At 36.9% G+C, this 25,346-nt stretch overlaps 1 protein-coding gene across 9 annotated transcripts in view; it reads right to left on the bottom strand.

Annotated features, from left to right (window-relative positions):
- Positions 1-25,346, bottom strand: part of LOC107876454 (isoamylase 3, chloroplastic) — a 128,619-nt gene that overhangs the window by 66,636 nt on the left and 36,637 nt on the right. For all 9 annotated transcript variants that reach the window (XM_047393760.1, XM_047393753.1, XM_047393754.1 and 6 more), the window contains exons 6-15: positions 24,662-24,898; positions 17,781-17,885; positions 17,384-17,488; positions 11,824-11,958; positions 11,613-11,699; positions 10,937-10,994; positions 10,424-10,487; positions 9,359-9,458; positions 8,959-9,059; positions 812-863 (exon numbers count right to left, since the gene is read on the bottom strand). In XM_047393760.1, the coding sequence (XP_047249716.1) occupies positions 812-863; positions 8,959-9,059; positions 9,359-9,458; positions 10,424-10,487; positions 10,937-10,994; positions 11,613-11,699; positions 11,824-11,958; positions 17,384-17,488; positions 17,781-17,885; positions 24,662-24,898 (1,044 nt within the window). The remainder of the gene's footprint in view (positions 1-811; positions 864-8,958; positions 9,060-9,358; positions 9,459-10,423; positions 10,488-10,936; positions 10,995-11,612; positions 11,700-11,823; positions 11,959-17,383; positions 17,489-17,780; positions 17,886-24,661; positions 24,899-25,346) is intronic.

Below are 25,346 nucleotides of genomic sequence, written 5' to 3'. Positions count from 1 at the left end.
AACTGGGGCATGTGTGATCTATGCAGCAACTTGAGGAGTATTAATAAATCTGAATCTGTTCAGATTTAATCAGATTCAGATCTGATTCTGATCTCTTTTTGATATGATCAGATCTCTAATCCTAATTAGGCAGATTCTTATCTAATTTAGTTTCCAGCATTATAGAGACTATATTCTGTTTCCTTGATTGTATATTTCATAGTTAGGTTACACAGGAAAACTTGAGAATTAATAAAATCTCTCTTCTCAAAGTCTACAGCCTGAGAATTACTGTGTAACTGTACCAAATGTAGACTTAGCAGTTGCTTTCTCGGGTAGGGGGCACAGTACATACGATGACCCAAAAAGGGTGAATTGGTATAATTGTAAAGTCCTGTATGGTTATCAAAAAGTGGAATTAATCGAGGTGCGCGCAAGCTAGCCCGGACACCACGGTTATCAAAAAAAGAAAATAAAGTCCTGTATGTTTTTCAACTGTTGAAGATTTGGAAAAAAGACAGATACGCCAAAATAACTAAAGTCCAGTTTAACTATGAAAAAATGAATAGGGCCTAATAAAAGATTTTTGTCTCCAGGAGAGTGAATTTTGCTCGCATCATTACTTTTGAAACCATCTATAAATTTAAATAGAAGTCTTATCATTTTATGCTATAATCATGAATATAAGAAATTTAAACCTCCTTATACCAGGAGAAAACATTTAGTCACTTTTCTGTTACTTTCACATGTACTTGACTAATAATGGAAAAAATTGTACAAACAAATTTAAATTTAATGAAAATTTCAATTCAGATTCTCTCATATTGGTCACCTTTATAAATCTCCTAATGTCATCACGGTACTTCCCGTTCCACTCAGCCCACCTGCATACACGTTTATCAAGATAAGTGACATGCTATGAAACTTCACGATAAAAAGGGTAGCCTAGTGCACTAAAGCTCCTGCTATGTGCAGGGTCCGGGGAAGGGCCCGGACCACAAGGGTCTGTTATTGTACGCTAGGAAATTCCAATCAAAGCATTTAGCAGTACATATTGAATATTTTGAAATTTTAGGCAATTTGAGTCGTAATAGTCAGAAGAGTAAGAAATATAAAACTTGTTAATATAATTTAAGGAGTGTTCATATGCCATGCCAAGCAACCATAATCACTTGCAGACCACCGAAAAACCATGTCAACTTGCTAGGTAATCCAAGAAACACTGTCATGTTGTGTTTTCCAGACTCCCCAAGAATATTGCTGCAGCCGTACCAGAGCCTACAAAATACACTACTTTGGAGGATTCTACACACACCAGGCAACATTTTGGAAAGTCTGAGCAACATAGCTGTCATACGATGCAGAATGAGGACAGCTAATTTTAGTTACTAAAGCAATAAACTATAGGCATTTTCCAATCTAGTTGGCATATCAGACAAGTTTAGCCAGCACTTCTCCAGACATCTTAAAGAGGTTACCCGGGACAACAACGCATCCACCATTTATTTGTATTCCATGCTCAAACATGACTTTTCTGTAAATATTTTAGGCATGACACTCCATGATTAACGAAAAACCCAATAATCCAGTTGACAGTTAAAAGTACTATCATTATTTATATGGCTTGTTGCTCTTCAAAAAAAGTACTAATTGTTTTAAAAAAAAAAAAGTCGGAAGTTTTCACTTCCAAGAATTAATTGTTTAACAAAAAAAAGACTGTAAAGTATGTTATGGTTAGACTCTGATTGTTTGGAATTCATAGAACAAACCTTTAAAGATGGTAAATCAGGCAAATAAAAAAGCCAGAGAACTGACATAGGTTGGTCCATTTGACAGGTTCACCCAATTGTTTCCTCAAACCTAATTCTCTAGAAAATATATGTGAGAAATAGAGACACGGGAAAAATATATTATTATTAAGATAGGTTGAGTACATCATTACACTAAGCCCTACATACAGACACTACATTACAATCCTTTCTATGCAGTACACTACATAGAATACTATTCTTATTCCTATTCTAACACTCCCGCTCAAGCTGGTGCATATACAAGTCATGTATGGAGCTTGTTACAAATGTAACTAATACGAGGATGAGTGAGAGACACATAAAATGGCAACACATAAAATGGGACGATGGGAGTATATCGTAGAATGCACGCAACTGCATCATGACCATCGTATGGAAAATCACAAACTGATTTACAACACTCACAGTAAAAAGAAATGTTAGGTCTAGTCACTAATTGTGAGATAGTTGAATTTACCAATTAGACGCCTATATCTTCTGGGATCAATGAGTAGCTTCCTTGTCGTGGCAGGAGTTAAGCATTCGTATCCATAAGCATATCAATGGGTCTGCATCTCATCATTCATATCTCCTCAAGAACAGCGGCGATTTTATGTGCAATATTTGGGGCACGTAAACCCGTGTTCTTTTAGTAAAACTAGATATTTTATGAACATATTTTCTAGAATGATCTAATATTACCTGTTGGCACCCATGCTACAAAAAGACTTGAAGGTGCACTTAGTTAAAAGCTTACTTATTTACCAAGAGGAACAAGGATCCATTTCCACTTAACACATTTTTTCCTTCTTTTTGTAAGTAGTGCACCCATTCGTTAAAAGCATAATTATTTACCAAGAGGAACAAGGATCCATTCCCACTTAACATATTTTTTCCATCTTTTCGTAAGTAGTGCACCCATACACCAAAAATTCTAGAATCGCCTCTTCTTAAGAATATCTAAGACATACTTCGTTGTGAATAACAATATTTGATCTAGACTAAGCAACCTTAATACCTAAAATACTTTAGTCAGTCGAGGTGTTTAGTTTGGAAATGTTTGTAGAATATGAGAAGGAATAGGAATAACGTATAGAATCCTACTTGGAAAAGGATTGTAATGTAGTGTCCTATTTGGAAAAGGAATGGAATGTTGTGTTTATAAATAGGGTCTCAGTGTAACCATGTAGATACAACAATTCAATAATATTCTTCTCTTATATTTCTCACATGGTATCAGAGCCTACGGTTAAAAGTCTAGTGATTCAAATTGAAGTCATGACAAAAACAAACTGCAACCAATTTGACGATAGCAAAGATATTTTGTCAAAAAAAAGTCCCAATAAAAAAAAAGAGAAAAGGGTCAAAACTACCCCTCTACTTTGAAAAATTGGTCAACTTTACCCTCAGTCATACTTTGGGTCATATTTACCCCTGTCGTTAAGAAAGTTATCAAAAATACCCCTCTTTTTAACACTTTTCCACCATGGCAAGATCATAGCCACATGGCATGACATTTGGAGTGAGGTGGATGCCACCTGGCATGCCGCCTCAGCGCATGCCACCACAGCATCTGGCCTTCTTTTTAAATTTTTAATTTTTTTCTTTAAGTTTTGTTAATTATTTAAGTTTATTAATTTTTTAGAAAATATTCAAAATAATATTTTAATTAGTAACAATTAAAATATTATTTTGAACTGAACAACGTGAACCGTTCCATCTTTGTCGAAAAATGGTGGACGATTGTAGGTTCAAAAAGCAGATTAGCTCCATTAGGAGTGTAAACACCTTGCACACATTTGGAGTACTTTTCGGTCAAACACCTCACTCAAGGATCACCATAAGGAGGCAAAAGAAGAAAACGAGGACCAGTGTTCTACAATAGATTTGTCTGAGCAGTCTCCTAAAAATTTAGGAGCTGAAAAACAAGTCAGCCTTGACAAAAAATGATGACCATGTTCAATTGCCTCCAAAATTCAGCGTCTCTTTTGACCCTATATGATTTGCAAGAAAAGTTAAACCCTTTAATGGCATAGTAGGCTATACATTTAAGTTAAAATACAGAGACACACAAATTACGAAAAGCCACTACAATAGGTTTATGTAAAGGCAGTATTATTATTGACAATGTTTTGCTATTTTTATTGAAGATAGAAAAATTGTTTTCTTGTTGCGTGAGGTTAAGGTTTTTCCATTGTAAACATATTCTTCTCCATGAATGTACTTCACAGTGTTATATATTGTGTGTGACTATGAGCTAATGATTTTGCTAAAGAGAGAACAGAGATGCAGCTTAAGCTCTGCATATGCCATTAACTCAAATATTTCTTCGGTAGTTTTTTAACTTATCAGCATAATCTCACCTAGTCTCTTGATTAACTTTAGACTCAAATAACCCTTCAACTATAAACTGAATAGCCAATTTTTTTTACAGGTTTTGCCTTTTGACTTCGAAAAAAACGAAAGAAGACTGCAATATATAAAGTTTGGGATGGCAAACTCCTTCACCACTAATTGGTTAAGAATTTAAAGAAAACTCAATTTCTTCAGTGGCTCTTTTGGAATTAGTCAGCTGAGGTGGCATGCCATGTGGATCCACCTCACTCCAAATGTCATGCCACGTGGCTATGATCTTGCCGTGGTGGAAAAGTGTTAAAAAGAGGGGTATTTTTGCTAACTTTCTTAACGGCGAGGGTAAATATGACCTCAAAGTATTACTGAGGGTAAAGTTGACCAATTTTTCAAAGTAGAGGGGTATTTTTTGATCCTTTTTCCTAAAAAAAAATTACATGTAGAGACAATTGTCAATCATATTTTCAACAATCTCGCTGCTATATTTTTAAAAATAAAGTTCACCTTTAACCCTACAAAGGGCTCCAATATTTTTAACCCGAAAGGGCTCATATATTTTTAATCCAAAAGGACTTCATTTTTAACCATGCCAAGCAGTAATGAAGATCATGTGAAGAACAAAAATTTCGCATGTAAAGAGGGTAAGTTTTGTCAAGAAAATCAAGCCAAAAAAGTACCAGTATTTTCTTTCCAAATCTGAGCATTCATTTTCTATTGAATGAAAACAAAAGTAATACACTAATTACTTTTCCTTTTTTCTAAAAGAAAAATATAAAACTCTTTCATATTTGGCCAACCTCTTTTTTGGAGGAAAGGTTTTGAACCTCTATAAATAGAAGACCCCTCTTCTCATATCATAACACAATAGCATCCACAATGTAGTTCTTAAAGAGTCTTGTTAAGGGGGAGATTTTCTTTCAAACAATTTTTAACTTTTTGATTAGTTTTCATAATATGTAGATCATTTGAACAACCATATCAATAATATGCCATTTGAGTATAGTTTTATGTGTCATTTGATTTATCGCCACCATGGTTTGCAACTATTACTTCCGCATAATGTCTCATCAATTTCGAACCCTACAAGTGGTATCAGAGCCTCTACGATCTTGATTAGAGAATCAAAGAGCTTCCGCCATCGACCGGTGGCTATAAACCCATATATGACGCCCGTCTGGCCAATGATCATGTTAGCAACAGATCGGGCCACTGTGCTTCTTTCCGATGATTATTTTTCTCATATTTGATTTGCATAGCACTGTGCATCTTTCTAATGACTATTTTCTCATATTGAATTTGTGTAGCACTGTGCATCTCTCCAGACTATTTCTCATTTTTAATTTGCACAGTAGCGGACATCTTTCCAGACTACTTTCTCATATCTGAGTTGAATAGCATCATGCGTCGTTTCGGTGACTCCTCAAATCTAATTTTGTGTTGGGTCGTACCATTATTCTAACCCTACCCATATAATTTCTCTTTTTTAATGGGTTTGTGCCGTCGTTCCGGCTGTGCCCATATAATTTCTCTTTTTCAGTAGGGTCATGCCATCATTCCGACCTACCCATATAATTTTTTCTCATATTATGAACGTTTTTGAGCTGTCAAATCGAATAATCCAGCACGTGGGCATATTCCAGTCAGTTTTTCAGTGATTTTCTTGTTCAAGATCTACTCATCTCTTGATTTCGAGATGATCCATATATTTTATATCAGTTTCTGGCAATTTTCCAGCGGTAGATTGACTTTCCGACAATGTTTACTAATTTTTCGACCACTTTTTCAGTTTGTTCCTTTTAAACTGAGGTATTCTAGACGTCCAGAGCAATCCTTACATCCCTCATTGATCCTCGTATTAATTACATCCATAACAAGCTTGGTAATATGCCTTGTATGCACCAGCTTGATAAAGAGGGTAGAATATGAGTAGAAATAGGAATAGTATATAGAATCCTACTTGGAAATGGATTGTGATGTAGTGTCCTATTTGGAAAAGGATTGGAATGTAGTGTCTATAAATAGGATCTCAGTGTAATCATGTAGATACAACAATCAATAATATTCCTCTCCTATATTTCTCAAAATGTTGAAAGAAATGTTGCTTCAAATGAGTGAGACCACCCTAGTCCTTATCAAATCTAACAATATTCAACATAAACCACCAAATATATACACAAACTTGAAGTAGAGTACCGATAAAACACAAAGTGCTCAGAGCCACTGTGTGTCATGCCAAACTCTTAAGTTACAATGATGAACTTTACAAACCAAGCTTGAGGAGGTTGTTCATAGCATAGAGTCACCAGTGCAATCTCCGTACAAGGCTACTAGACTCGCTTTGAGCAACAAAACCAGGTAGTTGCTCCATACAAACTTCCTCCACAAGGTCACCCTGTAGAAAATCATTCTCCAAAAAAACTTCCTCGACAAGGTCACCCTGTAGAAAATCATTCTTAAAGTCCAACTAATAAAGAGAACAACGGAGGGTAGCACCCATGTATAGAAAAAGATGAACAATTGTTATTTTCACCTCATGAGAGTAAGTATAGGTGTAATCAAACCCAAATATTTTGAGTATATCCCTTGGAAACAAGGTGAACATTAAGCCAATCAGCTTGGTCGTTCTAACCGACTTTGACCGTATAAGCCCAACAACAACCAAAAATAGATTTACCTAAAGCAAGAGAAACAAACTCCCAAATACCACTTGCATATAAGGCAGACATCTCGTCATCAATCATAGCTTGTCACCATCTTAGATGAAAACATAGGACAAAGATATTACAAAGGCATAATGGAGTGATGACAGATGACGGTTAACTTAAAAAGGTATAATGGGAATTAGTATTACAAGTGGACGATATACCATTTTGAAGTGCAATAGGTTGACAAGGAGAAGACGAATCTGAAGTATGTGCAGGGTCCAGGGTCCAGTGCAGGACGTGAATCATCTATGCCTAAATACTGAACACGGACGATGATAACGTCGGGATTGGTGGTATTGTAGAAGTAATCGTGGATTCCTCAAAAGTCAATATAGATAAGAACTCAGAGATATCAAGAATAGCAGAAAAGATGTAAAGTCCGAGATTCAATTTTGTATCTCAATTTTGGGAGTTACTCAAGCATGGTGGAAGATACCAACTGTATGTCACATTCACAGACCATAAATCAAAAAGATGATAGAACAAGCAAGAAAAGCCAGGAGAAATCCATGGATCAAGATCACTTTTATGATCCATAAGACAACAAGGAAGGAAGCTCGGCTAGTGCGGATCATCTAGTTGACTGTTTTCGATCGCCATCCACGGACCGTATGTCTCATTCATGGTTAGATGGTTCACGGTGGACTTTAGAGAACCTAAAGCAAAGCATTAAAGGAAGGGCAAAGAGGATCTACAAATCGTAGGACTTTAGAGAACCTAAAGCAAAGCATTACAGTTTTGGATTCTGTAAAGTAGGCTGACAGGTAAAGATTTCTAATGAATAATTCCTTGGTGAGTCATAAACGATTGAAACTAGGAGGATAAGTATTCTAAGGCATTATCACCACGAAAAGAATGAAAAGAAACACCAAATTGATTTTGTATTTCAAACAAAAACTCGTGAATATTGAAGGCAACTCGGAATAATCTTTCATTAAGGAAATCCAAGTACATCTTGAATAATCATCGACGAAACTAACGAAATAACGAAATCCTAATGAACTAATGAAAAAAACAGACTGTCACTATGGAGAATGTTAAAGCGGGTGTGTTTCCCAAGTTGACACGACTCACAATCTAGTGTGGACAAACTAGAAAACTAGACACCATCTTTATAGCTGGAAAAAATTCTGATGTCCCAAAAGTTGGTGGATTAAGTCGGAGGATCTGTAACTAGACATCTATGGAGAAATTAGAAGAGGTGAGGTAGGAAAGGCTGAATAGTGAGTGGAGAGATATAGGAGCTTCAATTGACCCCAGGTACAGAGAAGTTCCAATAGCTCACCCTTATAAGCATTTCACACCATTCGGGCACCTTGTTGGCCCTATAAATAGCTCACCCTTATAAAGCAGTCAAAAAAGGGAGAAAAAGATGATATAAAGAAGTTGCAATCATTTGGTAAAACATCGAGGCTGTTATTACAAGGCAATGGCTTCATTTTTGCATCTCCAAAGTAATAATGTTTTACTTCCAAAGAATTGGAGGTAAGATATCCTTCACTTCGGTCCATTGATTTGTGAGATCATTTCATTTAAAAGTTCTATTTGTTAGAGAGGGAACATATTTACGTATTTATTTTAGCTCTACAACACGCTTCCTCACGTTCAAGCCTAACCCTTCTCTTATTTATATTTTTCGTTTGCCAAGCACATGAAAATACTTTTGAATGACAGTGATGGTGAGACTTGAACTAAAGACGTCCACTTTCCCTCATACCTTGTTGAATAAGTTAACCACTTCCTAAAAGCTTCAACTATCAGCGAGCTGACACATTTATTTATTTATTTTAGGTCTCCAACAAGATCGCCAACTAAATCAGCCCACACTAACCTAATTTTCACATTCACACAATCTAATGCATTAGATGATTTTCCATCCCTTTCCTATAAGATAAACTAATAAGAGATAATTACAGTCCAATGCCTTCTGATGATATTCCAATGCCTTCTGATGATAAATATACACATAATATACATGTTGTATACATCAATATACATTTATGCACAGATATACATAAAATGTGTGTGTGTGTTGTATATTTTGACTAGTGCCCGCAATTAATTTCTGCCGATGGGCTAAAAATGAAAAAATCCCAACTAATAATGTATAATAATGATCTTTTGGACATTACCGGTCCCAGTTTGGAAACTTCCCAACAAGATAAAGTCCTCCACAATCCCATGGCTCAGCAATAATTTTGCACCTCGATAGTACACTATCTTTGGCAATGGCCTGCAAGTATGTAGCATCTTGTTCATTCACAAGCATGAATGCATCATGTAGTAAATCATTTTCAGCGTTTTCTAAATTTACGGAATCATCTTTTTCTAACACGTGAAAAGTTGGAGCTGAGCATATTAATGATGAAAATTTATGTGAAAAAGAATATCAAAGAGACGAGAAAAAAGAAGATAAAACAAGGAAGGAAATAATCCTAGATGATGATAGAGAAGAGTTGAGGTTAACATGAAAATTGTGAATGAAAGTGGAATATAAATGTCCTGTGCAAGTGAAAACAGTAAATGCTTCACCTTAACAAGGGGGGGAGCATTAATGGGGGTACCATCTGCCCCTCTGCAAAGAACACTAGCAAGATCAAAGCGAAATCCATCGACATGATACTCGGTGACCCTTTAGTAGCTCCAACAAAAAGTAAACATAGAATACCGAATGGGAAAAAAAGTTAGTAACGCATATTAAATAAAAAACAAGTCATCCAGGACAATATTCTGCCTGAAATAACTTCAATTAGGTATCTGCATCCCAGATATTAACAAGAATATGGAAGGACCACTGGAAATAGAGGACAAAAGGAGAAGGATAATAAGCCTGGAAAACCTAATCCAGACAACTGATTAAATCCTATAGAAGCCAACATAGCGAATTTTATGAATATATGAGCATTCAAAGATGGAAGTATATGTTCCAACCATATCAACTGACCACCCAGCAAGTCTGCATAGACCATTGTGTGTACATGACCGAGTAAAAGGTCGCTTAAGAGGTCAAGGCTATGTCATAACAGATCTAGATTATTGCCCCAGATTGGTTTCCAGATCATAACTGTATTACTAAGCAACTGAAGAAAATAGATATATAGGATAGAAGAGAAACAAACTAATTATAGAAATACGTCTCTATCTGATTACTTATTTCATTAACAGGAGAAAAAAAAGATAACTGATTGATTATAGTTCGCTAGCCACCTAAAAAAGAGAGAGAGAGAACTGATCCATTATAGTTTGCTAGCCACTAAGTATTTCAAATGGGGTTGTGCAATTACTGTGGAACCTATCACTAAAAGACACTAGAGGAGAATAAGACAAAGTGGAGAGCAAAGACGTCTGTGACACACTTAAACAAGTACGTAGAATAGTGACATTAGCAAGTACTTTTTATGTGTTATGCAAACAAATGAATACAAAAACAAACTGTATCCATAAAGGCCTTGTCATAAAAAACCAACCACATCCATTAGGGGAAAGCATAGTTTAGTTCTGACTAAAAAAATGATATATTGATATCAATTGGTGAGTAATTACTAATTAAAAGGTACAACACAAATAACTTCAAAGAAGACGGGGAAATGGAAGTACCAGTGTCTTAAGCTTTCAAGTATAAGTTCCATGACTACAGGATGATTGCAGTTAAAAGTATTTCCTGGAAAGACCAAAGCATTGCATCTCAGAGCTCTTATCAAACAACAAATAAAGACAAATTTTTAAGCAAAAGATAGAAAAAGCAATAAGAAAATCATCTGCCACTCTATGCATTAAAACTTCAAACACAATTATATAACTTGGAGTCTCATGGACTAAATGACGAGCATGAATCAAAATGAACAACTAATCAGCGAATATTTGAAATACATTTACTTTGTGGAGTAATATTTGTCAACATCTAGTCGAGTAAATCATAAACTTGAAATGGTGATACTTTGGACTACTTGCATCAAGTTGAGTAAATCACTCAAATATAACATATGCCTCATGTTAACAATCTTAAATAACCGTTAAAATATCCTGAAGAGAGTATTTTAAAGATGTGTTCAGAACTGCCCTGCAGATTGTCCTTTTATTTAATGGTAAAAAAATGTATGGTTGAATTACCACATCCAGAGAAATTCACCAGCTGAGCATTGTTGTTCAAATCCATCATGTAATATACCTGCAATTGACGGGGAAAGGAATATCATTTAAGAGGGTGGGGAACAGAGAGAATCAGAGACACAGCATTTTTACAGTAAAACTGAAATTGACTGCATCCACAACATCAGATATGAATAGTTGGATTTAGAACTTAATATAGTAAACCTGGTCTCATCAGGTTTTCGAGGGAGACAAAGAATTATAGAGAAAAAACGGATTGAGTTATATTCATCTAAACTATGGGTCTGATGCAGCTTTACTGAGAAGGATGATAGCAGAGGAAGGGCAAAAAGAAGCAACTTCTAGCATTTTAACAATAAATGATGGTAGATCATGCACTTCAAATTAAACTGCAGAACAGAAAGTAAAGAGGCCACTCCAGTTGAGCAGCTCCGTAAAGTTACAGAAACAACTATTCTTGTAGCCGGTTGATGCATCAGTCAAGATGTATCTTAAATATGATGCTGATTACTAAAATGGCTATCTGTTAACAAACACAATACCCTCGAAATTGCAACCAAAAAATGTAGATGTCCTAAACTGAGTAACCTGTAAAGGTACATTACGTGCAATGAAGATCTAATTCATAACTTTCCAAATATTGACCAAGATCTATTATATCAAAGAGGTCCTTTACCTTGTTGTCTATTCCTCGAAATGAGGTCGTATACGGGTTTTCATCATCAGCTTCATTTGTGTGATTATAAACAACATCTAAAATGACCTGTAGAATGAAAAAACTTGAGAAAGAGAAACCAACTTCTTCAGATAGATGGTTGAAAAGGTAGAAGAGACATAATGGAGATGCATAGCAAGCTCTTTAAGGACTACACTGATATAAGGCAAACCTCAATTCCAGCACCATGCAAGGCCTTGACCATTTCTTTGAACTCCCGGGAAGCACCGACAGGTCCCCCACCACAACTTGCATATCGACTCATTGGAGCAAAAAAGTTCATTGTTGAGTAACCCCATGTATTGATCTAAAGTCAACATGAGTCCAAAAGGATTTATTCAAACCAAGAACATTCTGTCCCTTTAATTAACCATAGTAGTCAATCAAGACTTCCAATACAAGAAACTCGAATATGTACAAAAAGCATTTATTTCATCAAGTTTCAGCAGGTAGCATATAACCAAGTAGATACAACAACCTATGTTGCTTGGAATCTTCAAAAAATGTCAACCGGTGCGTGTCGGATTCTCCAAAAGTAGCGTGCTTTTGGAGAATCTGACAGGTGCGGCATTGAAAATGAAGAGTCCACAACTTAGAAAACAACATACCCAGTGTAGTTCAGCAATTGCGATCTTGGGAGGGTGATGTGAGGAGAGGTTATTTCCGAAAGACCCTCAGCTCAAGAAAAACAGTTCTAAGCAGGTATGGAAAAGGAATAAAGTAGTGAGAAAGCCATGTTTAAAAAAATGGCGAAAAGAACAATAACAACAGCAAATAATATGAAAACCAAATCAATGGAAACAACAACACTAACATACCCAGTGTAATCTCCTACGGAGTGTAGACTCCCCCACGGAATGTAGACTCTACGCAGACCTTACCCCTACCTCATGGAGGTGGAGAGGCTCGAAAGACCTCGACCCAAGTGCAACAAATCAAAGTTGTTATGAAGAAAAGAAATACGACAGTGGAGAAAAAAGGTCAATTAATATGGAAAGCAGTACCGGGCATCTAGAAAAGAACAATAACAATAATGAAAAAATGAGGTAACTGAAACACAAAAGACTGCAGCTAAGTTACTCGGACTCTTCACTTTCGGTGCCGCACCCGTGTCGACACGACATGGGTGTGGGTGTGGGATCCATACCCGATATGGTCAACCGATTTTGGGTACTTTGACCAAAATCGACTAGGAAAACCCGGACAGATTTATGAAATTCTATAATCAAAACAAAAGCTACGGTGAAATTAAAGAAAATGAAATACCTTGTATATAGAAGTTTCTATATTATTGCTTTTCTTTTTATCTCCTTCCAGGATTTTCTCCTTGAAAAATATTTTCTCCGTAAGATTTCCACATAATATCTCAAAATTTATGTTTTATAACTCTATTTTTAGATATTTAAATTATTTTTCGCCGAATCCCCGCACCCGTATCCATTTCTAGATCCATATCCCCGAATCTTTAAATTGAGACCGTGAAGGATCCGACCTCTAGATCCGTACCAGTATCGGACACCCGCACCCGAGTCCGAGCAACTTAGGACTACAGATGGTAACAGCAGACATCAAAAGCATGAAACTAAAATGTATAAGGCTGATACTTCGACATACACAGTCCTTCCAGACACCCGCCAAGCCTAATCCCACCGAGAATCGAGACAAAACTCAACTACTTACTAACCTTCTACCCTAATCGCGGAATAAGATAACAGAAAGATAGTAATTGTGAGAAATATTGGAGAAAAATATTATTGAATTGTTCTATATCTAAATTATTACATTGAGACTATATTTATAGACACTACATTAGACTCCTTTTTCAACTAGAAAGACGTTAGAATATTTTTTCAAGTAGGATTCTATATAATATTCCTATTCCTACCCATATTCTAACACTCCCCCTCAAGATGGTGCATACAACTCATATTACCAAGCTTGTTACAAATGTAATTAATACCATGACCAATAAGGGACTTGGTGAAAATATTAGCATGCTGATCACTAGATTTCACAAATTTTGTAACAATATCTCTAAAAAGTATCTTCTCTCTCACGAAGTGACAATCAATCTCAATATGAAGAGCCACTTGATTATCACACACAAGTTTCATTTCACTAATTTCTCCAAATTTTAACTCTCTCAACAACTGTTTAATCCAAAATAGCTCAGAAGTGGCTACCGCCATTGCTCGATATTCTATTTCTACACTAGATCGAGCAACCACACTCTGTTTCTTAATCTACGAGGACACCTAATTACCTCCTATAAAAAGACAATATCCGAATGTAGAACGTCCATCACAAGGTGATCCTGCCCAATCAGCGTCTGTATATCCAACAATCTACTCATGACCTCGATCCTCGCAGAGTAGTTCTTAACCTGGAGCTGACTTAACATATGACACAATGTAAACAACTGCATCCCAAGGAATATGATAGGGAGAATTCATAGGAAATGTTAGGTCTGGTCACTGTGAGATGATTCATCTTACCAACTAGACACCTATCATTGAGTGGCTCCCCTGTCCTGGCAGGAGTTCAGTGTTCGAATCCCTAGCAGCATCAAAAGATTTACATCCCATCATTTATGTCTCCTCGAGAATGTCTAAAGCATACTTGCGCTGCGAAATAACAATACCTAATCTGGACTGAGCAACTTTAATACCTAAAAAATACTTCAGCCTTCGAGGTCTTAAGTCGGGAAAATGCTGATAGAAGTGTTGCTTCAAAGTAATGATACCATCTGGATCATTGCTGATAATAACGATATCATCAATGTAAACCACCAAATAAATACATAGATTTGGAGCAGAGTGTCGATAAAACACTTGAGTGATTTGCTTCACTATGAATCACGCCAAATTTTTGGATTACTGTGCAGAACTTCCCAAAACAGGATCGAAGAGATTGTTTTGGACCATAAAGAGACCGACGCAATTAAGCCTTGATGAATGAGATATTTCCACCTTATTTCCATAAGTTTGTACTAAGTTTTTTCGATGAGTGTTTTCAATGACATGTAAGTTTATAGTGCAATTTTTTCTACTCACTCGGAGCATTTGCGAGAGGTGCTACAAATTTTAAAACTTCATAACTTAGTTGTCATTCGAAAGAAATGTTATTTTGGACAACTGGAGTATTTGGGTCATATTCTTTCTGCAAATGGAATCTCGATAGATCCGGCCAAAATAATAAGCATGGTTAATTGGCCATGTCCAAAAGATGTTAAAGCTTTGCAGGGATTTTCAGGACTCGTTGGTAAGTATAGTTTGTTTGAGAATATGGAAAAATAGTCAACCCACTCACACAATTGCTCAAGAAAGATGTTTTTCATGGGAATAAAGAAGTTCAGTTAGCTTTTGATTCACTCAAGGAGGCTTTGGTCACTTTGTCGGTTTTGACACTACCAAAATTTAAAAAGGTGTCTGTGGTTGTGGTTGAGCTGATGCTTCAGGATTAGGGATTGGAGTGTCCTAATGCAAGAAGGAAATCCCATCGCTTTTCTTAGCCAAGGACTTTCAATTCGAGATCAATTAAATCAATATATGAGGGAAAATTAATGGCCATAGTTTCTGTTGTACAAAAGTGGCATATTTACTTAATGAATAAACTTTTCATTATACGAACAGATTTACTTGATGAATAAACATTTCATTGTACGAACAGATCATGAAGTCTCCAATTTCACATGGACCAGCATGTTATGGCAGCGAGCAACAAAAATGGGCCACCAAGTTGATGGAATTTGATTTTGAGATTCAATAAAATAAGGCAGTTGACGCCTTGTACCACCAATTTCATTCATGGCTTTTCCAGTTTTACGCAGCAGAACCTTAGATGATCTTTCAACAAAAATTCAACAAGAAGATCAACTCCGTCAGTTGACAAAAGAGTTGCTTCAAGATCCGGCTTCACGACTAAATTATGCTCCGAAAAATGGCTACCTATTTTTCAAAGGTCATCATAACACATTCCTTTGCTCCTTAGGGAATTTCACTCCTCACATACAGGTGGTCACTTCGGTTTTTCCCAGACATACACGCATATCAGAAGTGTTGCATTAGAATGGAATCAACGGGGATGTACAAAACTTTATGGCTAATTGTGCAGTTTGCAAGCCGAACAAGTATGACGCCCTTAGTTCCGCTGGCTTGTTGCAACCATTACCTATTCCTACTCATGTTTGGGATGATATTGCTATGGATTTAATCAAAGGGTTGCCAAAAGAGATGGGAAATGATATATTATGGTTGTGGTGGACCGTTTCACTAAATATAGTCATTTTTCTTCTTTGTCAAAAAGAATAGTCATTTCTTCTCTTATCTCATCCATATACAACAAAGAGTGTAGCAGAACTATTTGTTCGTGAGGTTGTACGTTTGCATGGGTTACCCAAATCTATTATTTTTAGCATCAAAGGGTTGTCAAACAGAGGTTGTCAGCCACTCTTTGGAGACTTATTTATGTTGTTTTGCAGGAGCACATCCAAAACAATGGCCAAGATGGATTCCTTGGGCTGAATTTTGGTTCAATACCAGTTACCATGGTTCCACCAAGATGACCCCTTTTAGATCATTATATGTACGAGATCCTCCTTCATTTCATTGCAGTTCACTGATGAGATTTCTGTTGTTGAAGAGGTCAACCAGCAGTTGGCTGCTCGCAGCCCTATTTTAGATGAACTCAAAGCTAATTTAACCCATGCTCAAGCTCAAACGAAAGTTTATGCCGATGGTAAGCGTCGTGAAGTTGTGTTCCAATCTGGTGATTTGGTTTATCTTTATTTAAAACCTTTCAAGCTGCGTTCACTCGCTAAAAAGGTTAGTGAGAAGTTAAGCCCTCGTTGCTATGGGCCATATACTGTTTTGAGCAAAATTGGTGAAGTCGCTTATCCCCCCTCATTCACGGCTGCATCCCGTTTTTCATGTTTCTTGGATAAAGGGTGCTGTGAAGGAATCTGTTCCGGTCCAACAATTTCCTCCTTTCTTGTCTGAAGAACTTGAAATGCTAGTACAACCTGAAAGAGTGATAGATGTCGGACACTTTTGAATGGCTTCCTTCTTTCTCAGATCCATGTTCACAGAACTGTTTGAGACGATTATTATGTTTCCATTAGATTATTGTTGTTCACCTAGCAAGTAGTGGCTCCTTAGGTGCCAGTTGCGGCTAGAGATTTTGGGTCGTGACACTATTGCTTGTAAATATAGGAAAGGTGCAAATCCCAATAACTGTGTAGCTACGAATTCACATTACTTCTTTTTCATTTTAGGGTTACTTGTAAACATTATATAATCTCCAGCATGCTTGAGGGAATGATCAAGCAATTCATTCTCAAATCTCTTCTTTCTTTCACAATTAGTTCTCAAATAGATATTAAAAGTTGATCGCTTATTTCAATCAGCCCACTTTCAGAATCTCTTGGGCACATTTGAAGGAATCTGAGTTGCGATTATGAATCAGGTGTTTCTTAATAAAAGTGGAACGCTAATTCTGCCATTACCATTCAAAGCATTGGTATTTTACGATATACTAGGCCATAAAAATATCAAATCAGTGAACATCAGAGAAAGCATAATGACTCAACGATGCCGTCGATGCGCGCCCACATACGAAGACAATTTACACGTATGAAAGAATAATCATCATAAATCAGCTTCAGTTAGAGAAATCATAAGAAAAGAATAAGCCAAACAAAACAGTTATAAAGTACAAAGACAAGGTAAGCTTACCATGTGATCTCTTGGATTAGGTCTCCTTTGAAACTCCAGTTCATCAAACTCAAAAACAGGCAATAATTCTACTGCATTAACACCAAGCTCGAGAAGATGTGGTATCTACACTTGAAGATGAATGTCAGGTAACTGAAAGACTGAAATAAGTTTGCAGATTTCTGCAGGTGACTAATATATGATGAAAATGTCAAGGACATCTAATCCAAGAAAAAGGGCCGAAGAACATAACAAGCAATTTTAAGATTGGAACTTGACAAAATAAAAATGTAAGTATTTGGGAAGTTAACTCGTACTATAACTTGCGGTACTGGTATTAAGGAAGATAAACCAAACATTAACGAGCAAATGAAATGCTTGTTAAAAGAGAAAACAAACTGGTGGGATATGAAAGTACCTTTTCAATCAAACCAAGGTAGCTTCCCCGTTGATTTAGATCTAAACCACTTGTTTCATCAGCAGTAAAAGCACGGACATTAATCTCATATATAACAAGATCATTCTGCCCAAAGAAGAGGATATACAGCAAGACGTTAAGGGGTGGTTTCGTTGATTGTGTGGTATAACTAATCCAGCATAAAATTCCGCATAAAATAATACAACGCTTGGTTGATTGCATAGTGTCGCAATATGTAATGCATGGTTTGGTTGGTGTATCCAAATAATGCTGACATTAAGTTATACATGAATCAATATAATATGTTATGCGAAGGGGAGCCTTGGAGTAACTGGTAAAGTTGTTGCCATGTGACCAGGATGTCACGGGCTCAAGCCTTGGAAACAGCCTCCAGGAGAAATGCAAGACAAGACTACATACAATACACCCTTGTGGTGGGGCCATTCCCCGGACCCTGCACATAGCGGGAGCCTTGGTGCACCAGGCTGCCCCTTTTTTCTGTATAATATTTTACGTGGGATACAATATGGAACAAGAATACGTGTATTAGCCATACGAAGATTAGACTATTCGAAGACAAGAATGTCATTAACGAAAGTTATTCTTGTATAGCAATAATCTCTGTCACTACATAATAATTCCTTCATTTTTAATGACTGCATAGCAGTCCGTTCCATATTAATCACCACACAAACAATCCCTACGTTATAATCCATTCATAACTAAAATGCAAACCAGATAACCTTTAAGAGTAAATGTATAGCAGATCTAAGTAGTATAGTCATACGACTCAATCTACCAAAGAACCAATAACATTACTACAGAAGCAAAAGGTGAAACAGCTCTTACATGAAATAACAAGGTCAACTAAATGACAGAAAATTTGAGCACTTAATAATGATAGTTCTGTCATCCGTCATAGCTCATAAGTCAATTAGATGAACATGAAAGCAAATATCTTTAGATTTGTTCAAGAGGAAGAAAGTCGTTCCACTTTCTTTTATTCAACTGTCTCTCAGGCAGATTTCTCGAGGGGGGGGGGGAACTCTTTTCTCAAAGTGATCTGAAGTTTTATTCCGGCTTCCTTTTCCGTCCGTTTGCTAATTTTAACTACTCAGTGATTATTTAAAAACAGTGCAGCTTTTATGGGGGAAAATAGAATCTACTTTGCAGTTAGTTTAAGTCTTACGATATCACCAGGCTTGCAGCCAGAGCTGAAGTTTGGTATGAATGGATTGAAAGAAGCCGGAATCTGATGCACAGAACAACAACTTTCAGCAAGAAAACAACGGAATGGATAGTCTTTGTATTACGAGAAGCCTCAAAAGACTGGCACCCATACGAAAAGGTGGAAAACAAATGAACAATATTTGAATTTCTCTTGTTCCAGAAAACACAACAAATTTGGAAGATTTATATGCATTGTGACGGTACAAGGAAGGAACAGATCGGTCATTATCATCCCAGAAGTTACATTTAATACAGGATGGGGAGACATAGCGTTTAAGATTTGATAATTTCATCAAAGAACATAAAGGAACATTTATTACAAATATTGCTAGGAGGCAAGATCCAAAGGCTCCATATGCAGATTCAATCAGGACTAGCAAATGGCAACTAAAAGAAGCCTCTGAATCTCTGGTCAGCAACAATAACAATCTATCATCATCTCTGGTTGTGATGTTAACCAGGAAAATGGCTTGCTGGGAAGATTTATAGTTGGAAGCTTCAATGAAGAAGACAAGGAGAAACCAACACTGTCAGATATCAGAAAGTGGTGGTAAGTACTTGGAAGAATGATTTTGGAATTAATGCATACGAAATGGGGGGCCGTTCTTTTCTGTTTGAGTTTCCAAAGCACATGGCCGAGCATATTCTTCAAGGTCAGCGGGCATGGAAACAAATGAAGATTCATCTCAAATGGTGGTCGCCGACTGTAGGCTGTCACACCAATCGAGAGGCCTCAACGTGGATAAGAGCAGTAGGTCTTCCTCTTCAGTTTTGGATGGGAAAAATGCTCAAAGCCATCGGAGATCATTGCGGAGGATGGCTGGAAACAGAGGAAGAGACATCCCAGAAAAACCATTTGAAGTGGGCAAGAATGAGAATCAAAGGAGATGGAAAAGAAGTTCCAAAAGAGGTAAAGATAGTCGACAATGGTCTTACTTTTTTAATACCGATACAGAGCGAGTCCAGAACTATGGTGGTCGCTGGAGAGGAGAAAGTTCTGCAGGTTAAGGACCGTTGGGCAAAAAAACCCTACACAGTTAAAGAGAATGGGTTCTGCTTTGATACAGAGAGGCACGTGGGTTCTTCAGAGCAGGTACGTATTTCAAATAAAACAGCTGGCAAGGACCCAGCGACATGGCATGGAGAAGGGTTAATTTTTCAAAAGAAATGGGCTCTTAATGGGCCAAAAGAAAAGGTCTGCCAATTGTTTTAAAGGAGCTACTTTTAATAAAGGCCCAGTTTTATTTACTGAGGCCCATCTCTTCAACTCTAACCAAGCAAATGTCATGTGCTCTTTACAAGCAGATCCAATGCTAGAGGAAATAGAAGCAAACTGCAGACATTGTTCTTTTTTTGACAGTAGCTCCGGAGACATGGTATCAAAAATCCCAGAAGAAAATCAGCCAGCAAATCCAAGAAAAGATCAAATACAGAGACGGGGAAGTCTATGTAGATGCAAAAGCAAATATAGAAGAAGGAGAAGCACAGATTGATGTCAATCAAGAGCATCAAGACATGCAATTGGTTGATTGCACTGATGATATGGAACATTGAGGATGCTGAACCTTTAGACTAAGAATACCTAGAGGGAAGTGATTATGAGATGGATGCGTCAATTTGGGTCCACCAAAATATAATAAATTTAAGCAAGGAATTTGGGGTTGAATTTCAAGGTTGCAGAAAGGAAGCTTTGGCTCTTTTCAAGAAGATTGATAGTAGAAGTCGAATGTTAAAGAATTAGAAACAAGGGTCACGAAAACTCCTAAAATTAAAGGCTTACAAGAATTGAAGGGGTTGGCCATAGACATGAAGTTCCAAGCTAGGGGGGCGAGAATTACGAGGAAAAGAAATTCTAGGATGTTATGATGAATGTCAAAATAATTTTATGGAATGTGAGGGGATTTAATTGTAGAGATAAAGGAGGGTGATCCACAGTTTAGCTCAAAAATGGAAAGAAGATGTCATACGTTTACAAGAAACTAAACTGGAAGAGAATACTAGGGAACTAATAAATCAAGTGTGGGGATACAAGGAAGTCAAGTATGGGCAACTGGAGGCAAGTGGAACTAGAGGAGGTATTTTGATATTGTGGGATAGCAAGACTTGGGAAGGAGAAGTAGCGTAAGTTGGTGCTTAGACATTGACTTGTAGATTCAAGTGAACAAGTCATGATTTTAGTTGGCACATGACAGGGGTACATGCACCAAATGGCAATCAGGAAAAACAAGTAGTACGGTGGGAACTTGGGCCTGTTAGAGATCTGTTTACAGGGCCTTGGATGATAGGCGGTGATTTTAATGTTGTTAGATATGCTTAAGAGAAGAAGAATTGCTCTAGAACATCTACATACATGGCTGAATTTTCTGATTTTATTGAGGATATGGAGTTGATTGATCCTCTACTAGATGGGGGAAGTTACACCTGGACTAGGGGGAACAACCTAGAAACCTCTTCCAGGATTGATAGGTTCTTATACTCTGTTGAACATTTCAACAATATTAAAGCAAGAGATTCTTCCTTGAATTTGTTCTGATCACACATCCATTGCGCTTCAGAGTGGTAGTTGGGAACACACGAAATCTTATTTCAAATTTGAAGGATGGTGGCTGGAAACTGAAGGGTTCAATGAGAAAGTTAAGATTTGATGGGATTCCATTATTTTTAATGGAAGACCAGATTATGTTTTAGCAACCAATTTAAAATCTTTGAAGGGTAAATTGAAAGATTGGAGCTCAAGCACTTATGGGAACTTAGAGAAGAATAAGGACTTGATTATAAGCAAAATTCCAAAGATTGATAATATTCAACAGAATAGATCTTTAACGGAAGACAACGCCATTCAGAAAGCTAATTTATCCATGGAATTTGAAGATTATTCCAAAAAGGAAGGGATGGCATAGAGACAAAGATCGAGAACATTGTGGATTAAAGAGGGTGATAAAAACACGAAGTTCTTCCAGAGAATTGCAAATGCTCGGAAAAGGAATAATCACATTAATCATCTACTGGTGGAAGGAGAAGATATTGTGGAGGCAGAGAACATTAAAAGAGAGATCATCACCTTTACTCTGAAAATGAGAATTAGAAACCCTATTACATGTACCAGTGTCCTACCATAAACACAGAGGATCAACAGGAATTGTAAAAGCCTTTTAGGGAGAAAAACCTTTTAAGGAGAAAGAAGTTTTGGATGGTCTCGAGGCATGTGCAGTAGATAAAGCACTAGGTCCAGATAGGTACACTATGGGGTTCTTTGTACAGTGTTGGGAGGTCATAAAGAATGATGTGATGTCCACTATGCAAAACTTCCACTCTCAAGAAGTTTTTGAGAAGAGCTTCAGTGCAACATACATAGCTCTCATTCCAAAAAGAATAGGGATAAGGAATTGAGAGATTTCAGGCCGATTAATTTAACAGGGAGCATATACATTCCAAGATTCTCACAGAGATTGAAGAAAGTAATGCACAAATTAGTAGATACTCAACAGATGGCATTCTTGAGAGGCAAACAGATCACCGATGCGGTCCTTACTGCTAATGAATGCATAGATTCCAGAATGAAAGATAAGACACCAGGCATCATGTGCTAATTGGATATTGAAAAGGCATATGGCTGTGAATTGGAGCTTCTTGCTTGGAATTTTGCAGAAGATGGGGTTTGGAGGAAAATAGAGTAGATGGATAAGATTTAGCATTACCATTGCCAAGTTCTCTATTTTGATAAATGGCTCACCCTAAGTCTTTTTTCAGTCTCAAAGAGGTTTGAGACAAGGTGATCCGTTATCACCTTTTTTGTTCATTCTGCTGATGGGGGACTTAACAATATGGTAAAGATTGCCCACAATTATGGTTGGATAAGAGGTTTCAATGTAGCAAAGGAAAGGAATGATAGAGTGAAAGTAATACGCTTAGAATATGCAGATGACACTCATATTCTGTGATGCAAAAGAGAGTCAGAAGTGTTAGAGGATTATTTTGATTCTGTTTAGGGCTATTTCAGGCCTTCACATTAATTGGAGAAAAAGTTATATTTCCCAATTAATGAAGTGGCTAGGATTCAACAGCTGGCTGGAATTTTGGATGGAGAGATAGGTAAGATTCCAACCGCTTACATAGGAATGCCTCTGGTGCAAAAAGTAAATCAAGCGATGTATGGAATGACGTCATCGAAAGATGTGAAAAAAAGATTGACTAGATGGAAAGCACAATACTTGCTCAGGGTGGCAGATTGGCAGATTGGTCCTGATCAATTCTGCACTGGATGTTTTACCTACCTATTTGATGTCATTATTTCCTCTTCCTATTAATATGGAGGAAAAGAATTGATGCTCTGAGGAGGAATTTCTTTTGGCGAGGCGGCGAGGAGGAAAAAGGCTATCATTTAGTCAAATGGGACACGTTAATTCTGACTAAGAAAGATAGAGGGTTGGGTATTAGAAATATGAGAAAGCGGAACAAAAGTCTCTTAATGAAATGGCTTTGGAGACTACCCAACGATGAGCAATCTTTATGGGGTGTTGTGATTCAAGCTAAGTAAGCAAAGTATGAAAGGAAGGTTTTTGGAGGACAAAAGAAATAAACACCGCATACGGCACAAGCTTGTGGAGGTCAATCAGGAACTTCTGGCATGTATTCTTTGAAAGAACTAGTTTTAATGTGAAAGATGGAAAGAGGATCTTGTTCTAGGATGATAACTGGCTGGGAATGGAAGTCTTAAGCAACTGTTCCCGGACATTTATATCTTAAATCAGCAACAGAATTCTACTTTACATGATGTCTGGTCAAATCAAGGATGGAACTTGACCTATAGAAGATTGATGCAAGACTGGGAGATGGAAAGATTGACCAACTTTTATTGCACACTAAACCAATGCAAGGGTCTACAAGAAGTAGAAGATACCCGAAGATTGAAATGTCACAGCAAGGGCATTTTTACTTTAAGTTCTGTCTATAAAGACATGAATCAGATGGGGTCTCAGATCAGTTTTTTGCCTTGGAAGCTTATCTGGAAAGTAAAAATTCCATATAAAGTACCTATTTTCGTTTGGTTAGTCGTGAAGGAAGTTGTTTTAACTCGAGAGAACCTAATGAAGAAGCGTAGACATGTGTGCAGATGCTTAGATGCTTTTTTTGTGAACATAATGCAGAGACAATTAATCATCTGTTTCTTCACTGTAAAGTGGTCAGCCAGCTTTGGACACTACTTACCAGCTTTAGAGGCATAAAGTGGACGATGCCGGGAAGAACAGGAGAGGCACTAAATAGCTGGACTTTTGAGGGTGGTGGTACCACTAACAAAGAGAGATGGAGAATTGTCCCGGCAGTAATATGGTGGACCATTTGGAAAGACAGAAACTCTAGGTGATTTGAAGGCAACAGCAGCTCTCTTCAAAAGTTAAAGATGAGCTGCATTATAAGGTTTTGTTATTGGTGTAGCTCAGAGTACATAGATGACCCAATTTCTATAGTAGACATCCTAGGATCCTTGTAAGATGAGATAGGATTTAGTGTTAGTCTATTGTTTTTACTCTTCGATGTAGATTCAATGATGTAATTTTGGCTTCCAGCTTTTTGGCTGATGATTTATATACAGTCTGTTACCATTGTCAAAAAATAAAAAAAAAATTGTTCAACTAAATCTTCTCAATTACCTCGAGTATATTTGGAAGCTTGTAATTTTCTCCCCAGTCGAAAGGCAAGCTATTGAAATCATAAGTTCCAAGAAATCTACACATTTTACTACTATTATCTCCAAAAGCTCGTCGACCTTCAATTAGTTTTGCATAAGGATCAATCAAAATAATGCTATTGTCAAATCGATGACCTTCATGCCAATTTCGAGGTCCATCAATGCGATAACCATAAAGGACATCACCTTGAGGCAACTCCTGCAGATGACGCAAAAAAAAAAAACAGTAAGAAAAGATAATCACAAGCACAATAATAGCATATATCTATACTAACATAGCACCATAGTAGAGACCAAGAAACGCTTGTTAAAGAGAGAAAATGTATACCATCAGTACAAGGTTCCTACAGTGCAAAAAATACGGAAGAGTACTGATTCATTCAAGGAAATTTGAAATTACAAAATTAATAAAAACTAGTGAAAGTTAAAACTTAAAGTAATTATGCATTTTGAACAAGTTAGAAGACCAGTCTAAAAATATAAATACAAGAGAAGTAATTGGAATGAGAAGTAATTGGAATGAAATTTAATTTATTTTTCAATTTTATTTATTATGGTACGAGGATGACATGACATAAACTTAAATGAGGAAGCATGGTTGATGAAAATCCATATAGCCGACCTGATAGAGTCCACCCACAGATCAT

The sequence above is a fragment of the Capsicum annuum genome, chromosome 7 (assembly GCF_002878395.1).
Source record: "Capsicum annuum cultivar UCD-10X-F1 chromosome 7, UCD10Xv1.1, whole genome shotgun sequence".
NCBI lineage: Eukaryota > Viridiplantae > Streptophyta > Magnoliopsida > Solanales > Solanaceae > Capsicum > Capsicum annuum.
The sequence above is the reverse complement of the archived record's forward strand: the minus strand, read 5'-3'. Positions and strand labels throughout refer to the sequence as shown.